Genomic DNA, 21,125 nt, shown 5'->3' with positions numbered 1-21,125 from the left:
GAAGACAGGCAGTCACAGATGTAGGGGTAAAGATAAAGTGTTCATTTGGAGACAAACTGAGATTGATGTTCTTAAGAGATGACCCCATGGTGATGTCCGATAGACAGTTGGATCTTTCTTGAAATTTCTCCCTCCTCTGGGAATAGACGTTTGGAACATATGGAGCCCTTTTGAGACCCTTGTTATGAATAATCTAATAAAAATGAGAGAGTTCAGTTATTTCTTTGGAAATACGAGACTGTTCAACCCAACGTAGGTATGAGAGAGTAACTGAACCAAAACAGATGAATGGAAAAAGCTCCCTTTCTGAAAGGAGAAAAGATAAGCCTCTTAGCAATTATGTGCTATGAAATTATTTAACTGTATGAGTGGGCTGGGATCTGTGGAGGAAATAATTGTCCTCTGGCAGGATCCCTCCTTAGGGTCACTCATCCCCTTGACTTCAGAAAAGTCAGAGTGAAGGAAAGCTGAAGTGGAAGTGTTAGAGACATACACGGGCCCTAGCCATTGCCTGTCCACCTGCCTCATTTTATAGAGGAAGAAACTAAGGCCCAGAGACAGACTCACTGACCTCCCCATGGTCACACAGCTGGGTAATGGGATTGTCAGCTTGTCTTGGCTTCCTCTGCCCTTTGAAATCCAGATGAGATCAACATGAACCCCCATCCCATATCCTATGGAAAAACCCTGGGTCTCCACTTACCCCTGGCTTCCAGGAATTCCTGCAGGATGCATGTTTCTCCCAGTCATCTCTGGTTCTTATTTCCAGCATTTGATAAGTTTCTCACTCTCCACTCTTTCTTGTGGCTCTTCTTTTACCTCTTGCTCTCGGCATTGACCCACATATGGGGACAACTCCTTGATTTCTAGACCTCTACCCCCAATCACATGATATCAATCAGACAAGGCCACTCTGTGCTGGAAAGTTTTTCTAACAATTTTAAAGTAACATGGAAGGATATCATATCATATTACAATATCATACATATTTTTTAGTAAATATTTGACTTTTTTTTAAAGTCCCATATATACAATGGAATATTATTCAGCCATAAAAAAGAAGGGAATCTTACCATTTGTGACAACATGGATGGATCTTGAGGATGAATTATGCTAAGTGAGTAGGTCAGACAGAGACAGTTACTGTGTGCTCTCATTTATATGTGGATCTGAAAAAAACGAACAAACAAACAAGCTCATCGATACAGAGAACAGATGAGTAGTTGCTAGACATGGGGGTGGAACATGTGTGAGGGGGAGAAAGGGAGTCAAAGGGCAGAAACTTCCAGTTATAAAATAAATAAGTCACAGGGATCTAAGGTACAGTGTGATGACTGTAGTTAATAATCCTGTAGTGCATATTTGAAAGCTACTGGGAGAGTAGATCTTAAAGCTTCGCATCACAAGAGAAAAATCTGTAACTATATACAGTGACAGGTGTTAACTAGACTCATTGTGATCATTTTGCAATATATGCAAATATCTAATATTAGATTATACACCTGAACCTAATTTAATGCTATATGCCAATTATACCTCAATTTTAAAAAAGCCCCTCTGCCCTCTTCGGACAACACAAGCACCAGCCAGCCTGCTGCCATCTTAATCTCCATCTCTCGTGCTCCTGCCAGGTAATTTTCCCTCCTGTCCCTCCCTCTTCTCCTCTTAATGGCTGTCCCCCTGCCTTTCACCCCAAGTGCTGATCTGAGTATATTTCCTCCCTCGGAAAGCACTGGAGGCAGCTATCCAAATATCGGTTTTTCTCACCCTACTTCCCAGATCTGGTCCTCCACTCTGCACGAAGCCGTGCACCTAGTCCCCCTTGAAGCAAGCTCCTCCCAAATTTTCCAGGTCCTGCTCCCTGCCCGTCCCCACCTCCCTCTTTCCTGGGCGTGTTTGTCAGCCTGCAACTCCCATCACCACGTATATGTTTTAAGTGAAGTGACTTGAGCCCGTCAGTGGGCGCTAGTGTCTTTTAACTGCTTTCAGCCCTGCAGACTTTGAACAACTTTCTTCACCCTTCTACTCAGCACTGATTTATTCAGCTTCTGCGAGCGATTTATTCACTTTTAATTAGACCCAACTTAATTATTTTGTCGGTAAAACAAACCAAAAGAATCTATAAAACAACTCTTAAGTGAAATCACATTTCTGCCTGGAGGGATATAAAAAATGAAATTATGCATCTCATTTTACCTGCCTCTTACAAAGACAAGATTGCCCAGATTGTCTTTTTATTTTCCAAGAACTTTGTCTTTCATTAAGGAAGATGCTTGGGAAATCAGGCTTGGAATAGAGGTGGGGAAAATGGGAAGAGGCCATTTTCAACGGAGAGCAGATATGTGAGGGCATAAGGCATGGTCTCTCTAGGTTTGTGTTTGGCAACCCTGCCCTACAATGATCTGGGAGCTGGTGAAGAGTGCAGATTTCATCCCAGCCCCAGCGTTTCTGACTCAGGAGGTCTGAGAGGTGGGGACAAGAGATGGGGCTTCTCACTTGCCTATTCCCAAACCTGCTGGACTCAGGCCTGCTCCAGGATGCCCGCGCCCTCACATGCACTGATTGGCCACTTCTGCTTCTCCAGGAAGCTCGCCTTGGTTCCACCTGGTCATCCAGGTTTTACTTCCAGCCCTGATAGTTTCAGCTGCTCACTGTCTGCGTTTATTCAATTCCCCATTGATAGCCTATCCAGTGACCCTTCCTGTGTCTGTATCTCATCTCTCCAATTATTTTGTTAGGTCAGGAACTGTGCATTACGGCTCATTCTCCTGGCACTTAGCTGGATACCCTGCCTGCAGTCCTGGGCTCCCTTGGCTACACCAGTATTTCAGCCTTTCAGAGCCCAAAGAGCCCTCTGGTCATCAAAGAATTTCATCACTTCCACCTGAAATGTGCTATAATTTTAGTATTCATGGATTGAGAAAATGCATAGTAGTAGCAAAATCCTATCATGAAATCAGTTATGCCTTTAAACAAATGTACAGTATCTCTATTTTAATTGTAACCGCCCCACTTTAAAATTGGGGCTCACATATGTACACAGTGTATAGTGTGTTCCATCCACAGACTATGCCAGGAGCACATGTGAATACTCTGACCTCTTGCTTGTGGTCAGCAGCCTACCTCAGGGCAATGTTTAAGGGCCAGAATTTAGGTCTCAAATTTGAAGTCGGACATCATAGTAGAAGGGGTGTCAGAGTGTTTGGAAAATGTAAAGTTCCTTTCTTCAGCTCATGGCAGTAATGACAGGTCTGACCGTATCCTGTCACACTGCCTCATTACTCCAGTAGCCCTCCCTGGATTCAGCCTTTACCCAACTATCTGAAGAAATATATTTTAATCTGGGACCTGGCAGAGACAACTGCTGCTCACTAAGGAGTCCTTCCCACCTGGCCTAGCCTCTGTTGCAATCAGGATAAGGCCATGTGCCTGGTTCTGGCCATTTGACTGAGCAAAGTAAGGTAATGCACTTCCGGGTCCTTTTGTTGGCTATGTTTAAAGCCACATGTTGAGATCATGATGTAGAGGGAGCGTGGATCCCTGAGTCACTGGTTGGAGTAGAGTTAACTTGGACCTGCAAACTCTTCATAGGTTGTGCTAAGCCATTCAGATTTGGGGCCTTATTTGTTTCACAGCCTCGCCTAGCTTAGCCTGACTAATATACAAAGAGTGAAAAAAAGAGCTTTTAGGGAAAGGAACTACTACATGCCTAGACTTGTGCGCCAAAAAAAGAGGGAAAGAGAGATAAGTTAGAGTGTTGGAGAATATTGAGCAGGAAGGAAAGAGTTAGGAAGAGCTGCATCATGTGAAGTAACGTAGAAGTCTGAATTTTATACAAACATAGTCATAAAGAATTAAGAAGAGAACTGGCATGATCTAGTTTAGAAAAATAACTCTGGCTGCAGTGCGAAGGCTAGATTGGAAAGAGACCGCGCAAGGATGCAGGAACCAGTTAAAAGTCTGTTGCAGTCATCCAAGGCGAGAGATGATAATGCCTTTTATTAGAGTGGAAGCAACGAAAGTGTTGGGAGCAGATGGATTTGAAGAATATTTAGAAGGCAAAAATGGATGGAACAGATAAATAGTTTGGCTGCAGCAAATGAAGGAGGAATCAAAGGTATTGACCAGGTCACTTGGGTAAATGGAGATGCTATTCATAGAAAAAGGACAACTGGAGCCAAGTAAATTTTGAAGAGAATCCAAGAGTTCTAGAAATTTAGAGTTGAGATACCCAGCAAAAAAGTGGAGATGGCAAGTAGGCAGTGGGGTACCCTTGTCAAATTCTCATGAGGGAGATTTGAGCTCCAGATACACCGAATGGGAGATCAGCATGCTGGGTAATTGGTGATGCCCTGAACGCTAATGAACTTGAGGGGTTATGGAGTTTAACATAACAGACTACAGACATTATCTTCTCGTCTGTTTAAAAAAAAGTTATTCTTGAAACTCTATTGGAATTGCAGGCTTTTACGGACTGAGGAGCTAAGAGAAACATAGCCAGGGGTAAAAAGCATTAACCAAAACTAGTGATGGACACTGAGCATGATTTACTGATAATACGTAAGTTTTGTAAAGACCCTTTGACCAGTTCTTTCCCACGAAGGTCCATGCTATAGAATGTCATCTGTCATGTATTTTCTTTATCTCCTACAGCATTGCATCCTGTGGTTTGTTTTATTTAAGGTGTTTGCTATTTCCTTCTCACTCTCCTTTCCTCTTTCACACTAGTCCCCGCTTTCACCAGCCTCTAAAGGCAGCCATCCCCACCCCTGTGCGTCCCTGTGCACGGGCCTGCAGCCTCATTTCTTAGTCAGCATTTCTTCCTCTCTAGAGGAGTGCAGCATCTGGCATCCTAATTATAGGACCTGTTTTGTAGTCCCTGAATGAGGCACAACCTTTGGGAAGGACAGAGCGCTGTCTGGTGCTTACAGAAACTGACTGCAGGCAGCAGCTGTACATGGACTCCTACAGCTGCGTTCAAGGCGAATGAAGGCTCTAAAGTTCAGCCGTCCCCAAGGCTTCGCGCCCAGCTGAGCTCTGCTGTAGGATAAGGTCTCCCGCTCGACCCCTCCTTTCCCACGAAGCCTGGCTGGACTTCCCTGGGCAGGCCCCAGAACCTAGACCTTAGTGAGCAGCTTTCAAACCGAGATTTCTATTTTCTAGCCTGCAACTAAACATGTTTCCTTGAATCTAAAATGCTGTCAATTTAATAATGTTGTGAGGGTAAAAAGAAAAAAAAAATTAAGGAACATTACCATATCAGTAATGTGACCTATCCTAGGTTCAAAACATTAAAATGTAGGGGAGGAAAAAAGTAACTTGGATCCTAGTTAATATAGGTTTTCCTGAAAGGGAGTAGGAAGAAATGGCAGATTCTAGAGAGGTATTATTCTATTTCCTTTACTTTTGTTTCTTCATCTGTAAAATGGGTATGGATAGAAGAGGTGGAAGACCACATTAATGGAAACATCATTTTATTTGGTTTTTTTTCTTTGGGGGGGGGTAATTAGGTTTACTTATTTAGTTTTAGAGGAGGTACTGGGGATTGAACCCAGGACCTTGTGCATGCTAAGCATGTGCTCTACCACTTGAGCTGTACCCTCCCTCCTTGACCACATAAACAGGATGGCCATCTCCTCAAGCAAATCCAACCAAAATAAATGAGAAAAGCAACATGAATAAGAAGTTGATGATAAGATTGTCTTATTACAAATCCTTTCTTGGTTTAGTAAAATGCCTGGGAATGGATAGGAATCTGGACACTGGACTTTTCATTTAATTCAGGGTTGATGAAAAACCTTTTGCTGCCTTTGCCTTTGCCATTTCGGTACTTCTATGGGAAACAAACAAAAATCTTACAGGATGTGTTACCAGTCTTCCCTGCATTTGTTGGTAAGCCTTGAATAATGAAAATGACTTGACACTTTATGGATAGTTGGTGATGTTTCTGAACCTAGTTCCCAGGCAGCAAATAAAAATATAGATGGTCCAGGACAATGTTATAGTAATGGGCTCAGAATTTTTATTTTAGCAAAAGTAGCTCCTGTTAGTGCCTATTTAAAAAAAAATAGTTGGGACCTAATGAAACTTACAAGCTTCTGCACAGCAAAGGAAACCATAAGTAAAACAAAAAGACAACCTACGGTATGGGAGAAAATTTTTGTAAATGAAACCGACAAAGGCTTGATCTCCAGAATATATAAGCAGCTCATACGACTCAATAAGAAAAAAATAAACAACCCAATCCAAAAATGGGCAGAAGACCTAAACAAGCAATTCTCCAAGGAAGACATACAAATGATCAAAAGGCACTTGAAAAAATGCTCAATATCACTGATAATATCACTCAATAATCTGAGAAATGCAAATCAAAAGTATGATGAGGTATCACCTCACACCAGTCAGAATGGCCGTCATTCAAAAATCCACAAATGACAAATGCTAGAGAGGCTGTGGAGAAAGGGGAACCCTCCTACACTGCTGGTGGGAATGCAGTTTGGTGCAGCCACTATGGAAAACAGTGTGGAGATTCCTCAAAAGACTAGGAATAGACTTACCATATGACCCAGGAATCCCACTCCTGGGCTTGTATCCAGAAGGAAATCTACTTCAGGATGACACCTGCACCCCAATGTTCATAGCAGCACTATTTACAATAGCCAAAACATGGAAACAGCCTAAATGTCCATCAACAGGTGACTGGATAAAGAAGCTGTGGTATATTTATACAATGGAATACTACTCAGCCATAAAAACTGACAACATAACGCCATTTGCAGCAACATGGATGCTCCTGGAGAATGTCATTCTAAGTGAAGTAAGCCAGAAGGAGAAAGAAAAATACCATATGAGATCACTCATATGTGGAATCTAAAAAACAAAAACAAAAACAAACAAACAAACAAGAAAAAAAAAAGCGTAAATACAAGACAGAAATAGACTCATAGACATAGAATACAGACTTGTGGTTGCCAGGGGGGCGCAGGGTGGGAAGGGATAGACTGGGATTTCAAAATTGTAGAATAGATAAACAAGATTATACTGTATAGCACAGGGAATCACAGAGGAAAAAATGCGATAATGAGTGTGTATATGTCCATGTATGACTGAAAAATTGTGCTGAACACTAGAACTTGACACAACATTGTAAAATGATTATAAATCAATAAAAAATGTTTTAAAAAAGAAAACAACAACAAAAAAAATAGTAAGTTTGTCAAACCCCTCATTTCATATATCACTCACTACTTTAGCACAAAGCTAAAGTTGATTAAGCTTTTAAAAAGTGAGTGGACTTGAAACAAAATACGTTGCACTTAGTAAAACTGATGATATTAAGGTATGGCAGGAATTGGAAAGTGACTCAGAGTGATTGCAGTTTGGGGAAAACTGATCTAACTGATGGATTCAAGGACATGCCAACCCCAGACTTTTTTCTAAGGTAGTTATTGGTTATTAACTCAGTATCTCACTGGAAATTGTTTCCGTGAGATTGACACATTTTGACCTGAGGGTGGAGTGCTTTAAAAGCCCCTGTAGTTAATTGAAGGCCAAACTTTCTTCGATTCTAATAAATTCTAATGTCAGGACAGTGCATTATTTATCAAGAATCTGAGTGTAGATTAAATTTAATTTAAACCCCCCATGGTCCTGACCAATTGATACTGTTTTTAGAGAACTGCACGTAAAGGGAAAATAACTCTCTGGTCACTTTTTCCTGCTTTCTAGCCCTACTTGGGTCTTCCTTCCAATTTTTTTTTTAATTAAAGTGTAGTTGATTTACAATGTTGTGTTAGTTTCTGGTGTACAGTACAGTGATTCAGTTATATATAAATACACACACATATATACACATATATATATATTCCTTTTCATATTTTTTTTCATTATAGGCCATTGCAAGATATTGAATATAGTTCCCTGTGCTATACAGTCGGGTCATGTTGTTTATCTATTTTATATATAGTTGTGTGTATCTGCTCATCCCAAACTCCTAATTTATCCCTCTCTCCCACCGCTTTCCCCTGTGGTAAGTTTGTTTTCTGTGTGAGTCTATTTCAGTTTTATAAATAAGTTCATTTGTGTCATTTTTTTTAGATTCTACATAGAAGTGATATCATATATTTGTCTTTCTCTGTCTGACTTACTTCACTTAGTATGATTATCTCTAGGTCCGCCCTTCTTTCCATTTTTACAGTCAACAAGTTTGCTCTAGCCACAGAAAGCTTGCAAATGTGGCTTCTTCCTCGTTGTTCACTCACTTCCAGACAGACACACACACACACACACACACACACACACACACTCACACACTATTCCACGCAGTCACCTCTCATCCCCTGATCTCAGCTCAAGCCCCACCTCTTCAGGGACAAGGTCATATCCCTCCATCCTGCAATGACATTGCACCCTTTCCTCCTTTGTGGCACTTATCCCAGTTGGTGAATATATATTTATTTTTATCAGTGTATGTTTAAAATCTCTCAGCCTCACCAGAGGGCAGGTTCCAGGGGGAGAGGAGTGGATGTCTGTGTTTCACTCACCTGGTACGAAACAAGGTGTCAGTAAGTTTTTTTCCTTTTGATTCAATGAATAACTGGTTAATTGACCCCTAACAATAAATACGAAATTTGCTAAAGATGGGGTTTACTTGAATTCATTAAAATGTAAAAGAAAAGAACTAGGGCTAATTGACAACGTGAGCTGGCCAGGATGGAGAAAGTGTGGGAATAAGAACAAAATTTCTTAGCAAACTGTAATTAACCCAGTATTTTAGGCTAATGGTCCACTATATAGGAATGCCCCCCGTGCCCCGTCTAGGGGACATTCTGCTCAGTGGAAAAGTGATATTAATGCTAAAGAGGAATACTACTTCAAGCCAGAGGCAATCTGATGATTAGCAAAATTAAATAACCCTCAATTTTATTGTTAGTAGAAGGCGCCATATCAAAAAATAAGAATGAGAGATTTTATGGCCACAAGGACTTTGGAGCATTGCTTCAGACACGCCCTCCCTGTCTGAAAGCAGCAGTGAACCACACCTCAGGTCATCAAAGGATTGCACAATCCCCCTTTGTTTCCTGTTCTACCTTTGGAAGGAAGCAATTTATTTGGAGCAAAGGAGAAGCAGTGGGTGAAGGAACTGCCTCCTGGCCCGCAGTCTTGGCTTCTCCAGCCCATTTCTTTTGCTTTGCAGCCAGAATAACACCTGCGACCCACAGCTCCAATCATGTCGCTTCCCTGCCTACAGCTCTCCAGGACGTCTTACTTTCAGCATCATCAGTAGCCTTTGTAGGCTACCAGGCACTGGTCTGTCTCTCCAGCCTCAACTTTCCCTGCTCTTTGTCCCTCACTTTGTGTGCTCTGTAGGACGCACCTATGAATTTCTGTTTGTAGAACCAGTCCTTCTACCTGGAACACCCTTCCACAACCTCCTACCTCGCTAACTACGCATATACACACATGCACACACATGTATACACACACATATACACGCATCTTACTGTCTGAACGGTTGAAATGTCTTGCCCCTTTACCCGTAACTGCTTTAGGATGAATTTCCTACGAATAAGAACAATTTCTTACATAACCATCACAATTGGGAGATTTAACATTATTAAAATACTGTTTCTAACCCACATTTCGTATTTAATTTTTTCCCTTTGTCCAATAGTGTCTTTTAAACCTGTTCCATCTCCCCCTAGTCCAGGATCCAGTCCAGAATTACACATTATACACTTAGTTGTCACATCTTTTCTAGTCTTCTTTAATCAGAAACATTTCCTCTGCCTTTCTTTGACCTTTGACATTTGAAAAACCTAAGCCAGTCATTTTGTAGACTAGCCTCCAGTTTGAGATTTTTCAACATTCCGTTGTGACCACAGAGGTGACGTGCTTCTCAGTATGTTTTGTCAGGAAGTCCAAGATATCAGATTATCCCAAAATCAGTGATGTTTGATCTCTTGGGTAAGGTGGTGTCTGCCATATTTCTCCACTACAAAGTGATTTTTTTTAACTATTGTAATTAATAATTTGAAGGAAAGATACTTTCCAAGTGTGGTTTTGGTTTTTTGGGTTTTTGGGGTTTTTTTTTTTTTTTTTTTTTGGTTTTTTGTTGTTTTTCAGTTGGGGAGTAATTAGGTTTATTTATTTAATGGAGGTACTGGGGATTGAACCCAGGACCTTGTGCTTGCTGGCCTTGTGCACTACCACTGAGCTACACCCTCCCTCACCCACTGAAGGAGAGATACTTTGAAACTATGCAAATGTTCAGTTCCTCATCAAACTTTCTTCCACTAGTTTGGCATCCATTTTATATCTGCTTTGTTTTTAAGGAAGCTTATTTTCCATTGTTAATTTTTAAAAAAAGAATATGATTATGATAAAAGAACTTTCTACATTACCTGCCTCTCCCCTGCCAATTCAGTCTTCTTTTGTGAAGGTCTTACCCCCTAAAATTGAGAAAATTGAGTGTGGTATTAGCCAAGGCCAGACTTCTCATTTGCATTTTCAACTCTATTCATGAGTAGTCTTTTCCTTTCCTTTTCTTGTACAATAATATATTTTTTAAAAAAAGAACCCATGAAAGGGGCACTTATTTTAATAATGAGAAATAAGATGTGTATTACTATTTCAGACTTACCAGCTGTCATAATATTGCTTTTGGTCACGTTACAATCAGCGTCAGTAATTGCATTTACTTTCTCATGCTGGATACAAGGGCTCACTTAAGACTCTGAAGAGCTTCTTGCAGCCTTGGGGGTCTGTGGGTTGGAAATCATTGGGACTAAAGTCCATGAAGATCAGGGTCAGATCACAGGAGCAGCAGGAAGGTAAAATATTACCATTTAAACAAGAAACGGGACTTTTCCTCCTTTAGTGAATCACATTTTCCATGACAGAGGAGGCTGCTTGCTGTAAGATGAACAGTACCTGACATTCACTCATCCATTTATTCAAGAGAAAACCATCCTGCAGGCCTACTAGGGGAGAAGCACCACTGTATACAGCTTCTAACCGTATAAAGTGTGTATTTGGATAAGTTCTTCCAGGTACTTATCTTTGGGTAAGTTCTTCTTAGCAAGATTCGGCTAAAAGTAACCTTGAGGGCTTGCTTACAGAGTTTATCAAAAGCGCTCAGACAGACACTGGGATACCCTAGATAAAGCGGCGTCTCCCACCATCTAAGAAGTCCATCTGCTTGGCTCAGGGCTCAGTCTCAGGAACCAACAGCTGGCGTAGAGAAAAAGGAAGGGTCTCCAACCCCTACCCCCAGTCAGCCAGATCAGAAAAAGCCAGCCATGTCCATTCATGCAACCACATTCATCACAGCCCAGTCACCTCGCGCTCAAATTTCCTAAGAAAGAAACTTTCCTCTGTACCACCTGTCACTCTCCTGTGAGGTCCTGACCGCAAATGAGGTTCTCCGAAATGTCACCAGTATCAGAAAATGTTAGAGCCAGGACAACCTAAAGAATAAATAACTTTCCCTTTAAGACATACCTCAGTTTACTTTATGTACTGTCTGATTTGTTCCTAACCAAAAAAAAAAAAAAACAGTAGAATAAGACCAAGTTTCCTCATGTTACGCTGAGGAAACTGGACACCTGCAAGGTGGAAGGACGTCCCCAGTTAGGAATGAACAGAGCTCGAATTCTGACCTCTGGGGTCATAGCCCCCCAGGCCACTTTGGCTGGTAGCCCAGCGGGGCCGTCAGCACCCTCCCCACCCCACCCCACCCACCAGCTTAAATGCTTTCCTGGCACTCATCGCAGGGCTAGTTGTATATTATTTATATGATTATTTGCTTCATGTCTCTCACCCTAGAAAGGAGGAATGATAGAGACTAAACCTGTTTTTTTCACACCGTGTCCCTTCTACCTTGGACGGCTGGGGAGACAAGTTGGGGGGCCAGTATGCCACCTGTTTCTCCTAACCACAGCTTCTTCCTGTGTTGATATATCGCAGATTTCTCCTGACCCCAGTGACTTCACGCATCCTTTTTCGGACCATAGCTGCTGCCAGAAATGGCCCTCTCAGTGGACTCGTCCTGGCACCGGTGGCAGTGGCGAGTCAGAGATGCTCTGCCCCAGTCTCCGTCAGAAGCCACCCCACTGCTGTCCCCGGAGAAGGGGAGGCAGAGCTACAGCGTGACGCAGCAGCGGGTCGTGTTCCCCAACAACAACGCTTTCCACCAGGATTGGGCAAAGGTGTCCAGGAGATACCCTGGCAACAGAATCTGCACGGCCAAGTACACCCTCTTCACCTTCCTGCCCCACAATCTCTTGGAGCAATTTCACAGGTACACAGCCCCTTGCCTGAGCAATATGCACTTTAACCACGTGTTTGCCATTCAGACGAACTGAGGGATGATGCCCTCTTGGCCACCTTTCCTTTAATATCCGAAAGCATATTCTTTGAGAAGCTTTGTCATTCATTCATTCATTCCTTCAATAAATATCTATCAGATTCTACTGTGTTAGGTTATGTATTGTGTGTTAGAGAAAAAAAAGATATTGTCCTGACTATATTGGCTAGTGGAAGAGACAGATGTCTTCCTAATTTTAGGAATTGTATAAATTGGTGCAAACTATAATTCTGATAGATACTTCCAAGAAGAGATATATGGGGCTATTGGAGTGAGTAAGGGAAATCTGGCCTAGTTAAGAAAGTCAAGGAAGACTTCCAGGAGGAAGTGATAAAGGAGGTGTAACCTGAAAGAAGAGAATGCATTGACTAGGTGAAAAGAGGCAGGGAGAAGTCAGAGAAGAGAGCCAGAAGAACATTCTTGCAAAAAGACCTTCATGTGCAAAGGCACTGGGGCAAGAGGGAACAAGATGCACTTGGAAAACTTAAAAATGCAAGCCACTCTTTTGAGATAATACATGCAGAATCATCATTTAATTATAAAGCAAAATATATACCTAGACATTATTCTAAATTTTGTGACTATTGTAAGCCACCATTTATTAAGCAACTACTGTACTCCAGAACCCTCTACATTGTATGTGTAACAAATATAGCCCATGTAATATTTATAGGAGTCCTTTAAAGTAGGTAGTACTAGCCCCATATTATGCAAGACAAAACAGGTTCAGGAAAGTCACACAACAAGTAAACGTAGAAACCAAATTTGAATCTAGATGGATTTGGCTTCAAAGCTCTTACTATAATGTTCAAGGTGACACAGAAAGAGAATGTCATTTTAATTGGGAAGGGCCAATAGTTAGGAAGAAAAATGTGGAGAGTATTTTTCCTTGTGGCTTTCAGTCATACCCCCCTCGTACCTTTCAGGTGGGCTAACCTCTATTTCCTGTTCCTGGTGATTCTGAACTGGGTGCCCTCCATGGAAGTCTTCCACAGGGAGATCACCATGCTACCACTGGCCATTGTCCTGTTCGTCATCATGGTTAAGGATGGCGTGGAGGACTTCAAGAAACACTGCTTTGACAGAGAGATAAACTGCTCCAACATCCAGATATATGAAAGGTAAGGGAAGTCATTTCCTCTGTGGCAAATAGGTTATGCAAACTTAGCAGCATTTTCCAAAAATTTGTCTCTCTTCTCACATTATAGTTCCTTAAGTTCGTTGAATTCAGTGATTGTCAACCAGGGCAGTTTTGCCCTGCAAGGAGCTTTTGACAATGTCTGGAAATATTTTTGGTTGCCTTACTGGGAAGGAGGGTGCTACTGGCATCTGATGGGTAAAGGTCAAGGACGATGCTAAACATCTTACAATATACAAGACAACTTCTCGCAGCAAAGAATTATGAGTCAGACCAAAATGTCAATGGTGCTGAGACTTAGAAACCTTAATTTAACTTTAGTAAACACTCCTATTATTAAACCCAACGGTGTTAAATTATTAAGAGTAGGGTTGAAAGCTCCAGAGTGAAACTCTAGAATTGATTGGATCATCTCAGGAGACCGAGTTCAAGAGCAGTTCTTTGGAGAGTAACAGGCAGTGTCTCCCAGAAAAGAAAATGCATGCTGTTTTTAAAGCATCTGTGGCCCTTGGCTAAACATTCTTGCTTTTAGAACTTAACCAGGTGGGTTTTAGGACCCAGAGCTGGCACACCTGTTCTTGGCTGCCTGGGGTGGAAAAGGAAGCTACCTGTGTGTGACGCCTGCATTCCAACAGGTGGAGTCTCAACAAGCAGGAGGAAGTGACCCGGTGGGTCACACCTGTTCTCTGCAAGCTCTTTCCTTGTCATATTCCTCCCCTAGTGTTTGTACACCGGCTTTTTATTTTCAGTTTTCGTTTTGAAAGGAGAGAGAAATCTTCCGCAAAGAGGGCAAGCAAAAGATGTCAGGAACATCACTCGCTGGCAGCTGAACAATGGGACCGATCCAGGAAGAACCTCTTTCACGGGGATCTCAAGTGCCCTGCTATGAGAGTTAAAGAGACCGGACTGAGCAGAGATGAGAAAGGAAGGGAAGAGAAGGCGGAAAAAGAAAGAAGACAAGAAACGAGTGGTGGTCTCCAACCTGCCCTTTGAAGGATGGTCCCACAAAGAGAATCCCAACAGACATTATCGTGGGAATCAAATTAAGACCAGCAAGTACACTGTGTTGTCCTTTCTACCCAAGAACATCTTCGAGCAGCTACACCGGTTTGCCAATCTCTATTTTGTGGGCATTATGATTCTGAATTTTGTGCCCGTGGTCAATGCTTTCCAGCCTGCAGTGAGCATGATACCCATCTGTGTCATCCTGGCGGTCACGGCCATCAAGGATGCTTGTGAAGACCTCCGGCGGTACAAATCCGATAAAATGATCAATAACCAAGACTGCCTTGTCTATAGCAGGTAAAGCAAAAGCCCCGAGGAAGTCTTGAGCCCAGGTCTGATCTCTCTGTGGCCGCTGCCACGGTCACTGCTGTTTATGGAAGGATGGGGTGGGGAGATGGCATTATTTGATCGCAGTGAAGCTGTTTGATTCTCCACAGTGGAGATTATAGTCTAAAACAAAAAACAGAAAGGAAAAAAGATCGAGGCTTGAGTCAGTCATATATTAAAATTTGGAGGTCTTTAGTATGTGATGTTTTCTTTGCTGTTTCAGATGTAAGAATTGTGTATAAATTCTCATCCATTTGGGGTTCAGTGTGTCCATGAGCACGTTGGAGCATGTTTGGAGACCCCTGGAGGGAAGCAGCACCCCTGTTTTTCAGAGGGCAGTAGAGCACTGTATTAGGAGAACCAGCCCTGGAGACACTGCCTGGGTTGAATGCGGTCTCTGTCAGTCATTAACGTTATGTGACGTTAAGCAAGTGACCTAACCTCTCTGAAACTCATTTTGTCATTCGTAAAATTGGAACACTTCCTGGGGTGGTCTTGAGAATTGCGTGCGATAATCCTTGGAAAGTGTTTAGCACTCCTTCTGACGTATGATACTCAACGTGCAGGCTGCAGTGGCTTGATTTATAGACTGTAAAACTTGCCTTAGCTCCATCAGGCTGTCCTGAAGCTTTCTCTCTGATGTTGTCCCAACCCAAACAAAAACTCCCCGCCCTCTGTCTTTCCGTGTTATTTGATGTTATTTTATCCATGCTGGTGTTTTAGAAAGACTCCATTGAGCAAGTAACCAAACTGGGTTGTGAGGGAAGGGATATGCTCTGGGTCAGTAAGGGAAGAAAACGGAGTTATCATGTGTCTCAATTTTGTGAGCATTCACGTAGCCCAGAAAGGAGGGAGGGGACGGAGCCTGAGCACTCAGAGAGCGCACGGTGGTGAAGAGCGCTTTCTGGGCTAGCTGTGAGAAGTCTTGGGTGAGTCAGTCACTCAGATGATTGAAGCAGGTGAGGGCTTGACCTCCTGCCAAATAAGAAAAATGTCCATCTTTCTCCCAAAGCACCGTCCCTCTGACTTCTTCCTTCTGATCTCACGAACCCCAGTTCAGCAGAAGTCCTGCAGTTTCTCTGGTCATTCTGCAGCTGTTGAAGGGCTGGTCTGTCTAAGGAGAAGCCCTCTTCCCTGGGGAGAACGTGGAACTGACCGACTTGGAGCTGGCTGATGAGAGGGTTTAGGAGCCGAACTCCACTTGGAAAGCTGTAGCCTGGGGAGGTTTCTAAGGAGATCGTGTAACACGAGGGACTCAGTTGTCTCCAGAGCACCTCTCAGAGAACCCCCATGCCCTCTTCTCAGCAAAAGAGGAGCTTCTGGTCTCTCTGCCTGCAGGCCCACAATGGTACATCTAACAGTATGAGTCCAAAGGTGTGGGTTTTATTTTTTTTCCAGCTGGCACTAATTGTCTTGAGTGTTGTGAGTATCCTGAACACCTGGAGTTGAGATGTAGTCATTCCTCACCTTTCAATAAGGAAATCATGAAGAGAGGAAAAGTAACAGTTGAAGTGTGTCGCCTTTCCTAACAAGGCTGGTTTTTTAAGAAAGCATTGTTTTTCTGTTGTCACCAATCCACCCCATCATGTGTTGTTTTCTACTTTCTCCTTTGTTGTTTTGCTCACTGAAGATGCCCCAGTGAGGCTGGCTCCCTGGGGAGGCATACCTGGGGACCTCAGTCAGCCTGGTATCCCGTGCTCCCTGCTCTGCCAGAAATCCTCTGCCCTAAGTGTCCCAGAAAAGTGGACCTGTTCTTGGGGACCTGTGCTGGGTAGGCCAGGCTGTTGTCATTCTGTTCTCAAAATAGCTTTCAGGAAACACCAGAAAACCGAGGTGATGACAATCCAGAAAAAGAAGAGATGTCAGTTCCCAGGCTTGCTGGCAGAAAGGGACAAGAAGGGGGTTTTGTGGCGTATTTCCTAAAATGTATTCAGTGGAATAATAATGACAGAGAGATGGTCTCTTGAAAAAAAGACCCACGGACAGGAAAAACTACCCTGGCCCTCCTGAACCCGTGGTCCATGAAGGACTAAGGAAAGACCACAATAAAGAAGCCTGTTCATCTTTGCTTAACCCTGATTCCAAACTTACAGAATCTTGGAAATATTTTTTAATACCTATTAATATCTCAATTGGGGCAATTTTAATTTTTCCATTGTTACAAAGTAAGTGACTACAGGGGGCCAGGCAGGTGATTGAACGAAATAGACTGGCTATAAAAAGGAAAGCCATATTATTCATGTACTGATACATGGTAGCAGGCAACAGGGAGCAGTGGGGACTGTGGCAAACTGGGCCAGGGGAGGTGGGGGCCTGTATTCTTCTTAGGAGGCAAAGCTGGCCACTGAGCTCCAGCTGGTTACCATGTGGGAATATAGGCCTAGTGTTGCCAGATTGCCTGAGTTTTAACAGAGGAGCTAAAAATTCATATTTTTATTTGAAATAACCTGATTTTTAAGTGTTGGTAACTGATAGACTTTTTCCCAAACACTTCAGACCTATTTTATTTCAGACCTAAAAAATCTTATTTTGCCAGTGAGCCCCCTGATTTGCAGCTTTTGCTTTAGAATACCCTACGAATCTGCAAACGAATAATTAGATTATTCTTTCAAAATTCATCTTCAATGAGGGGGCATCTTTCCGTAGAGAGTTGGTATGAACTTGAAGCAAGAACACAGGCCTGAGTGAAGCAAGAACACAGGCCTGAGTGTCGGGAGGCCTATGTGCTAGACCTCGATCTGTGACCCACTACTAATAATAGCTTAGAAAAGTCATTTAAATCTCTGGATCTCAGTTTCTACTTTTGCAAAACTTAGGAATCAGACTAGATACTGTCCTGTGAGATAAATTTTTGGAAAAACAAAACCCACAGTCAGATAAGTTTGGGAAATAGCACATACTTGATGAGTTTCTTGAGTCAAACAATACACGTCAAAAATAAAGTTTCTGGGAGAACCTTCAGTTAGGAATTATCCAACTTTGTTTAACTGTTGTGTCAATTGAGATGCTCTCTACTGCAAGAAGCAGAAACCTCAACTCAATTTTAAACAATGAAGACTTTGTTACTTAAGTCACTACAAATGTCCTAAGGTGGGCAAGTGATCAGACATAGTTCAATCAGCTAATCGGCATTCTAGATGCAGCACTTAGCATTCCTTTTCATTCAGTTCCCCTCTGTGCTATTTTTGCCCTCAGGCAGATTTCCCTCATGGTAGTGAGATGGCTGCAGCTGCTCCAGCCCTCACATCTGCATATAGTAACCCACAAAGGGAGAAAGAAAAGCGCTTCTGGAAGCATTCTTGGAAGCTCCAGGAAACTTACTCCTCAGTTCTTCCTCATCTCAGTGACCCCAGTGGGTCACATGCCCATCCCAGAACCAATCCCTGTGAGCAGGAGATGAGATTATGCTAATTAGATTATACTTGAACCACAGAGCCCAGCATGAAGTTCACTGCCTTGAAAGCATATCGGCTACCCAGGGGAAGATGAAAAACTATTGAAAAAATGAGATAGTGTACAAGAGAAGGAAGAACAGATGTTAAAGAGGCCACCTGCATGTCCTTAACTCCATCCCCTTTAAATATTTTTGATCTTCAACTCCTTGTGAATTGCTTTCCACCCATTAATAGGAACAGACACACTCTGGGATTCTGTAATGTGTATCCCTAAAGTTTTTCGAACTCTGAAGTGGCTTAATTCTATGAAAGATCCTGGAATAGAAAGCAAGAATGTGCTAGATAACTGTTATTATCTTAACTGATTGTCCTGAAGAATGTTTCCTTTTCCTAAATATCAATGATTTTTGACAGAATGTCTGGCGGAGAATACAAAATCTGAGAGGACAGTTGTTTTTTTTTCCTGAGAAGCAACATAGAAGCTTATATCCCAAACACTAGCTCTATCCATGTTGTCTCAGATTCACACATTTGAGAAAGTGATGTCAAATGTCTTCATTTTTGTGCTGTTGAATACAAAGGCCCTAAGAATTTTGCTCAGCCTAATCCCATGCATCACCCAGCCTGGGCTTGTTTCTACTGTGAGAAAATCTTTTTGCAAACAGCAGAAGCCTTGTTAACAGAATTACAATCCTGTTAAAGCATTTTCTTTTAATATAGCGACTGTGCTTGTGGTCTAAAGGTGACCCATTAATCAGATTTATGGAATGACTTCAAGGAGAGATTAGCTTCAGGATTTTATTAGCTTGGTTTCTCCTAGGGCTTAGTTTAATGAATCTAGAAGCCATACCCAGCAAGAGATTTGTGTTTTTCCATCCAGCTTAGTAAATTTTTATTTGTATTCAGAAAACCTGCAGTAATGAAGCAGGAGTGTGAACCAAGGCAATCCATGATGGAAGATTTTTGTCCCTACATTGTATTGTAGCAGAAGCCTTCCAGTGTTTGGGTCAGTGCACACTTATTAATCTGCTCAGCCAGTCCTAATTCAGGATCAAGCGTGTGTGCACCAACATGGAGCCCCTGGAGGGGCTCTCAGTCCAGAGATCACGAGGAACTTGTAAACAGCTACAGTGTTCCCTGCCTGTGTAAAAAGGGCTGCATGACACATCTGCCTGCCAAAAACATCCAAGCTGAGGGAAGCCTTCCCTGAAGAGGTGACATTTCAGGAGGGCGTTGAAGGATGAGCAGCGTTCAAATAAGCAGAGTAGACGTGTTCCAGCTCACAGCCTGTTCAGGTGTCAGCTCAGGGTTGTATGTGTGACTTACGCTGGTATCAAAAAGACCAGGACTGAGAAATGTTAGGAATTTAGGAGATGAACAATTCAGATTAGAAATTTAAATTCTGACTTTTTACCAAGAGTTGGAGATTCTCTTCTGTGCATCAGGTGACCACTATAACAAAAATAATTCCAGATGCCGCAGGATTGCAGCCAGCCTTCTGGCAGCATGGCGCTGAGAGCCTGGTTCCCCGCAGTGGCAAGTTCTGCTGGAGAGGACGGACGCCAGGCCGGCCATTTGTTGTTATTTGTGTCGATCGCTTTCTGTGCCAGTGCCCCAACAGGAAAGGCTGAGACCGAGGAAGCCAGAGGTCCTGATCCTGGGCCTGTCACCAATTAACTCCATGACCTAAATGAAGCCGCTGAACAGTCAGGGCCCCATTTGTCTCATCTTTAAATAGTGATCATAACCTCTCTACGGTATATTTTGTGAACAGATATGCAGATGACACACAAGAGGGCTTGGAAGTAACAGAGGTACAGAAACAGCTAGACGAAGCAACACCACAAGAGAGTGTGTAAAGCATTCTCAACAAGGACATTTAAAATGTGACGTCTTACTGGATGCTTGGCCTCATACCTGGGCTTGTCTCAGAACTGCTGCTCGATGTGTGGGCGTTGAGCCTCCATTTCAACATCTGTACGATGGGGCCAGTATCAGCGCTATCTCCCAAAGTCATGTGCATCGAATAAGATAATCCTTACAAACCATTTAACTCGGTGCCTGCACCATAATTAGCACTAAGTATTTTTTTTTTAATTTCTAATTGTTTCAACTCTAGTTTTTTCAATGAGAGGCCCACCCTGTGCTTTTATGTTTCTTGCTATGGTCCCCAGTCATACAAGGGAGGAATTGCTTATTTTATTGGTGAAAGTCAAGGACATTCATTGAGCCACATTTACTGGTAGACAGGATAACAGTGTTTCACTTGCACAATATTTTTTTATTATTATTACTGAGGTATAGTCAGTTACAGTCAGTGTGTCAATTTCTGGTGTCCAGCATAAGGGTAACAGTGTTTTAAAAGCAACAACCTATGCTCTGCTCTCGCATTTCTCTTCTCTTCCTCATGGCAGAATTTAAAATCCGAATTTGGGAAGTCCCTCTAGAGTGTAGACCTCTTTCCCCAGCTCCCCTTCCGCAGCACACCTGAGCACACCCAGACCAAAACTGAGACGGAGTCAAGGGATTTAGGTGGGCTCATGCAGCTCGGAGCCTAAGCCACTTCTCCCAACACAGCTTCTAACCTGGAATGTGCATTAGAATATACTGTACAGCTATTTACATAGAAGCTATTTGGTCCCCTTGCAGCTATTATTTTCCTCCACATAACATCTCTCTAGGAAACCCAAAGGGGATGAGATGATTGACAAGGCAGAATTCAGGCCTTACCAGGGCCATCCTAACACCAAAATAGAGCCATAAATTCTTCACCCTAAACTGCATCCTGGGGCTGCTGCAGGTGTTAAACAATGCATGTAAAATGCTTAGCATAGTGCCTGGCACTCAGTAGCACTCAGGAAATGTCAGCTCGAATGTTGCTAAGGAGAATTCT

At 42.6% G+C, this 21,125-nt stretch overlaps 1 protein-coding gene across 7 annotated transcripts in view; it reads left to right on the top strand.

Annotated features, from left to right (window-relative positions):
• ATP10B (ATPase phospholipid transporting 10B (putative)) overlaps window positions 1-21,125 on the top strand; it is a 236,504-nt gene that overhangs the window by 118,876 nt on the left and 96,503 nt on the right. For all 7 annotated transcript variants that reach the window (XR_004131953.2, XM_031437734.2, XM_031437735.2 and 4 more), the window contains 2 exons: window positions 11,968-12,301; window positions 13,294-13,488. Coding sequence is in view for 6 of the 7 variants with exons in the window: in XM_031437734.2 (XP_031293594.2) it covers window positions 12,027-12,301; window positions 13,294-13,488 (470 nt within the window). In the remaining variant the exon portion in view is untranslated. The remainder of the gene's footprint in view (window positions 1-11,967; window positions 12,302-13,293; window positions 13,489-21,125) is intronic.

Source organism: Camelus dromedarius, chromosome 27, assembly GCF_036321535.1.
Source record: "Camelus dromedarius isolate mCamDro1 chromosome 27, mCamDro1.pat, whole genome shotgun sequence".
NCBI lineage: Eukaryota > Metazoa > Chordata > Mammalia > Artiodactyla > Camelidae > Camelus > Camelus dromedarius.
Note: the sequence above shows the minus strand (reverse complement) of the source record. Positions and strands in the feature narration are given on the sequence as shown.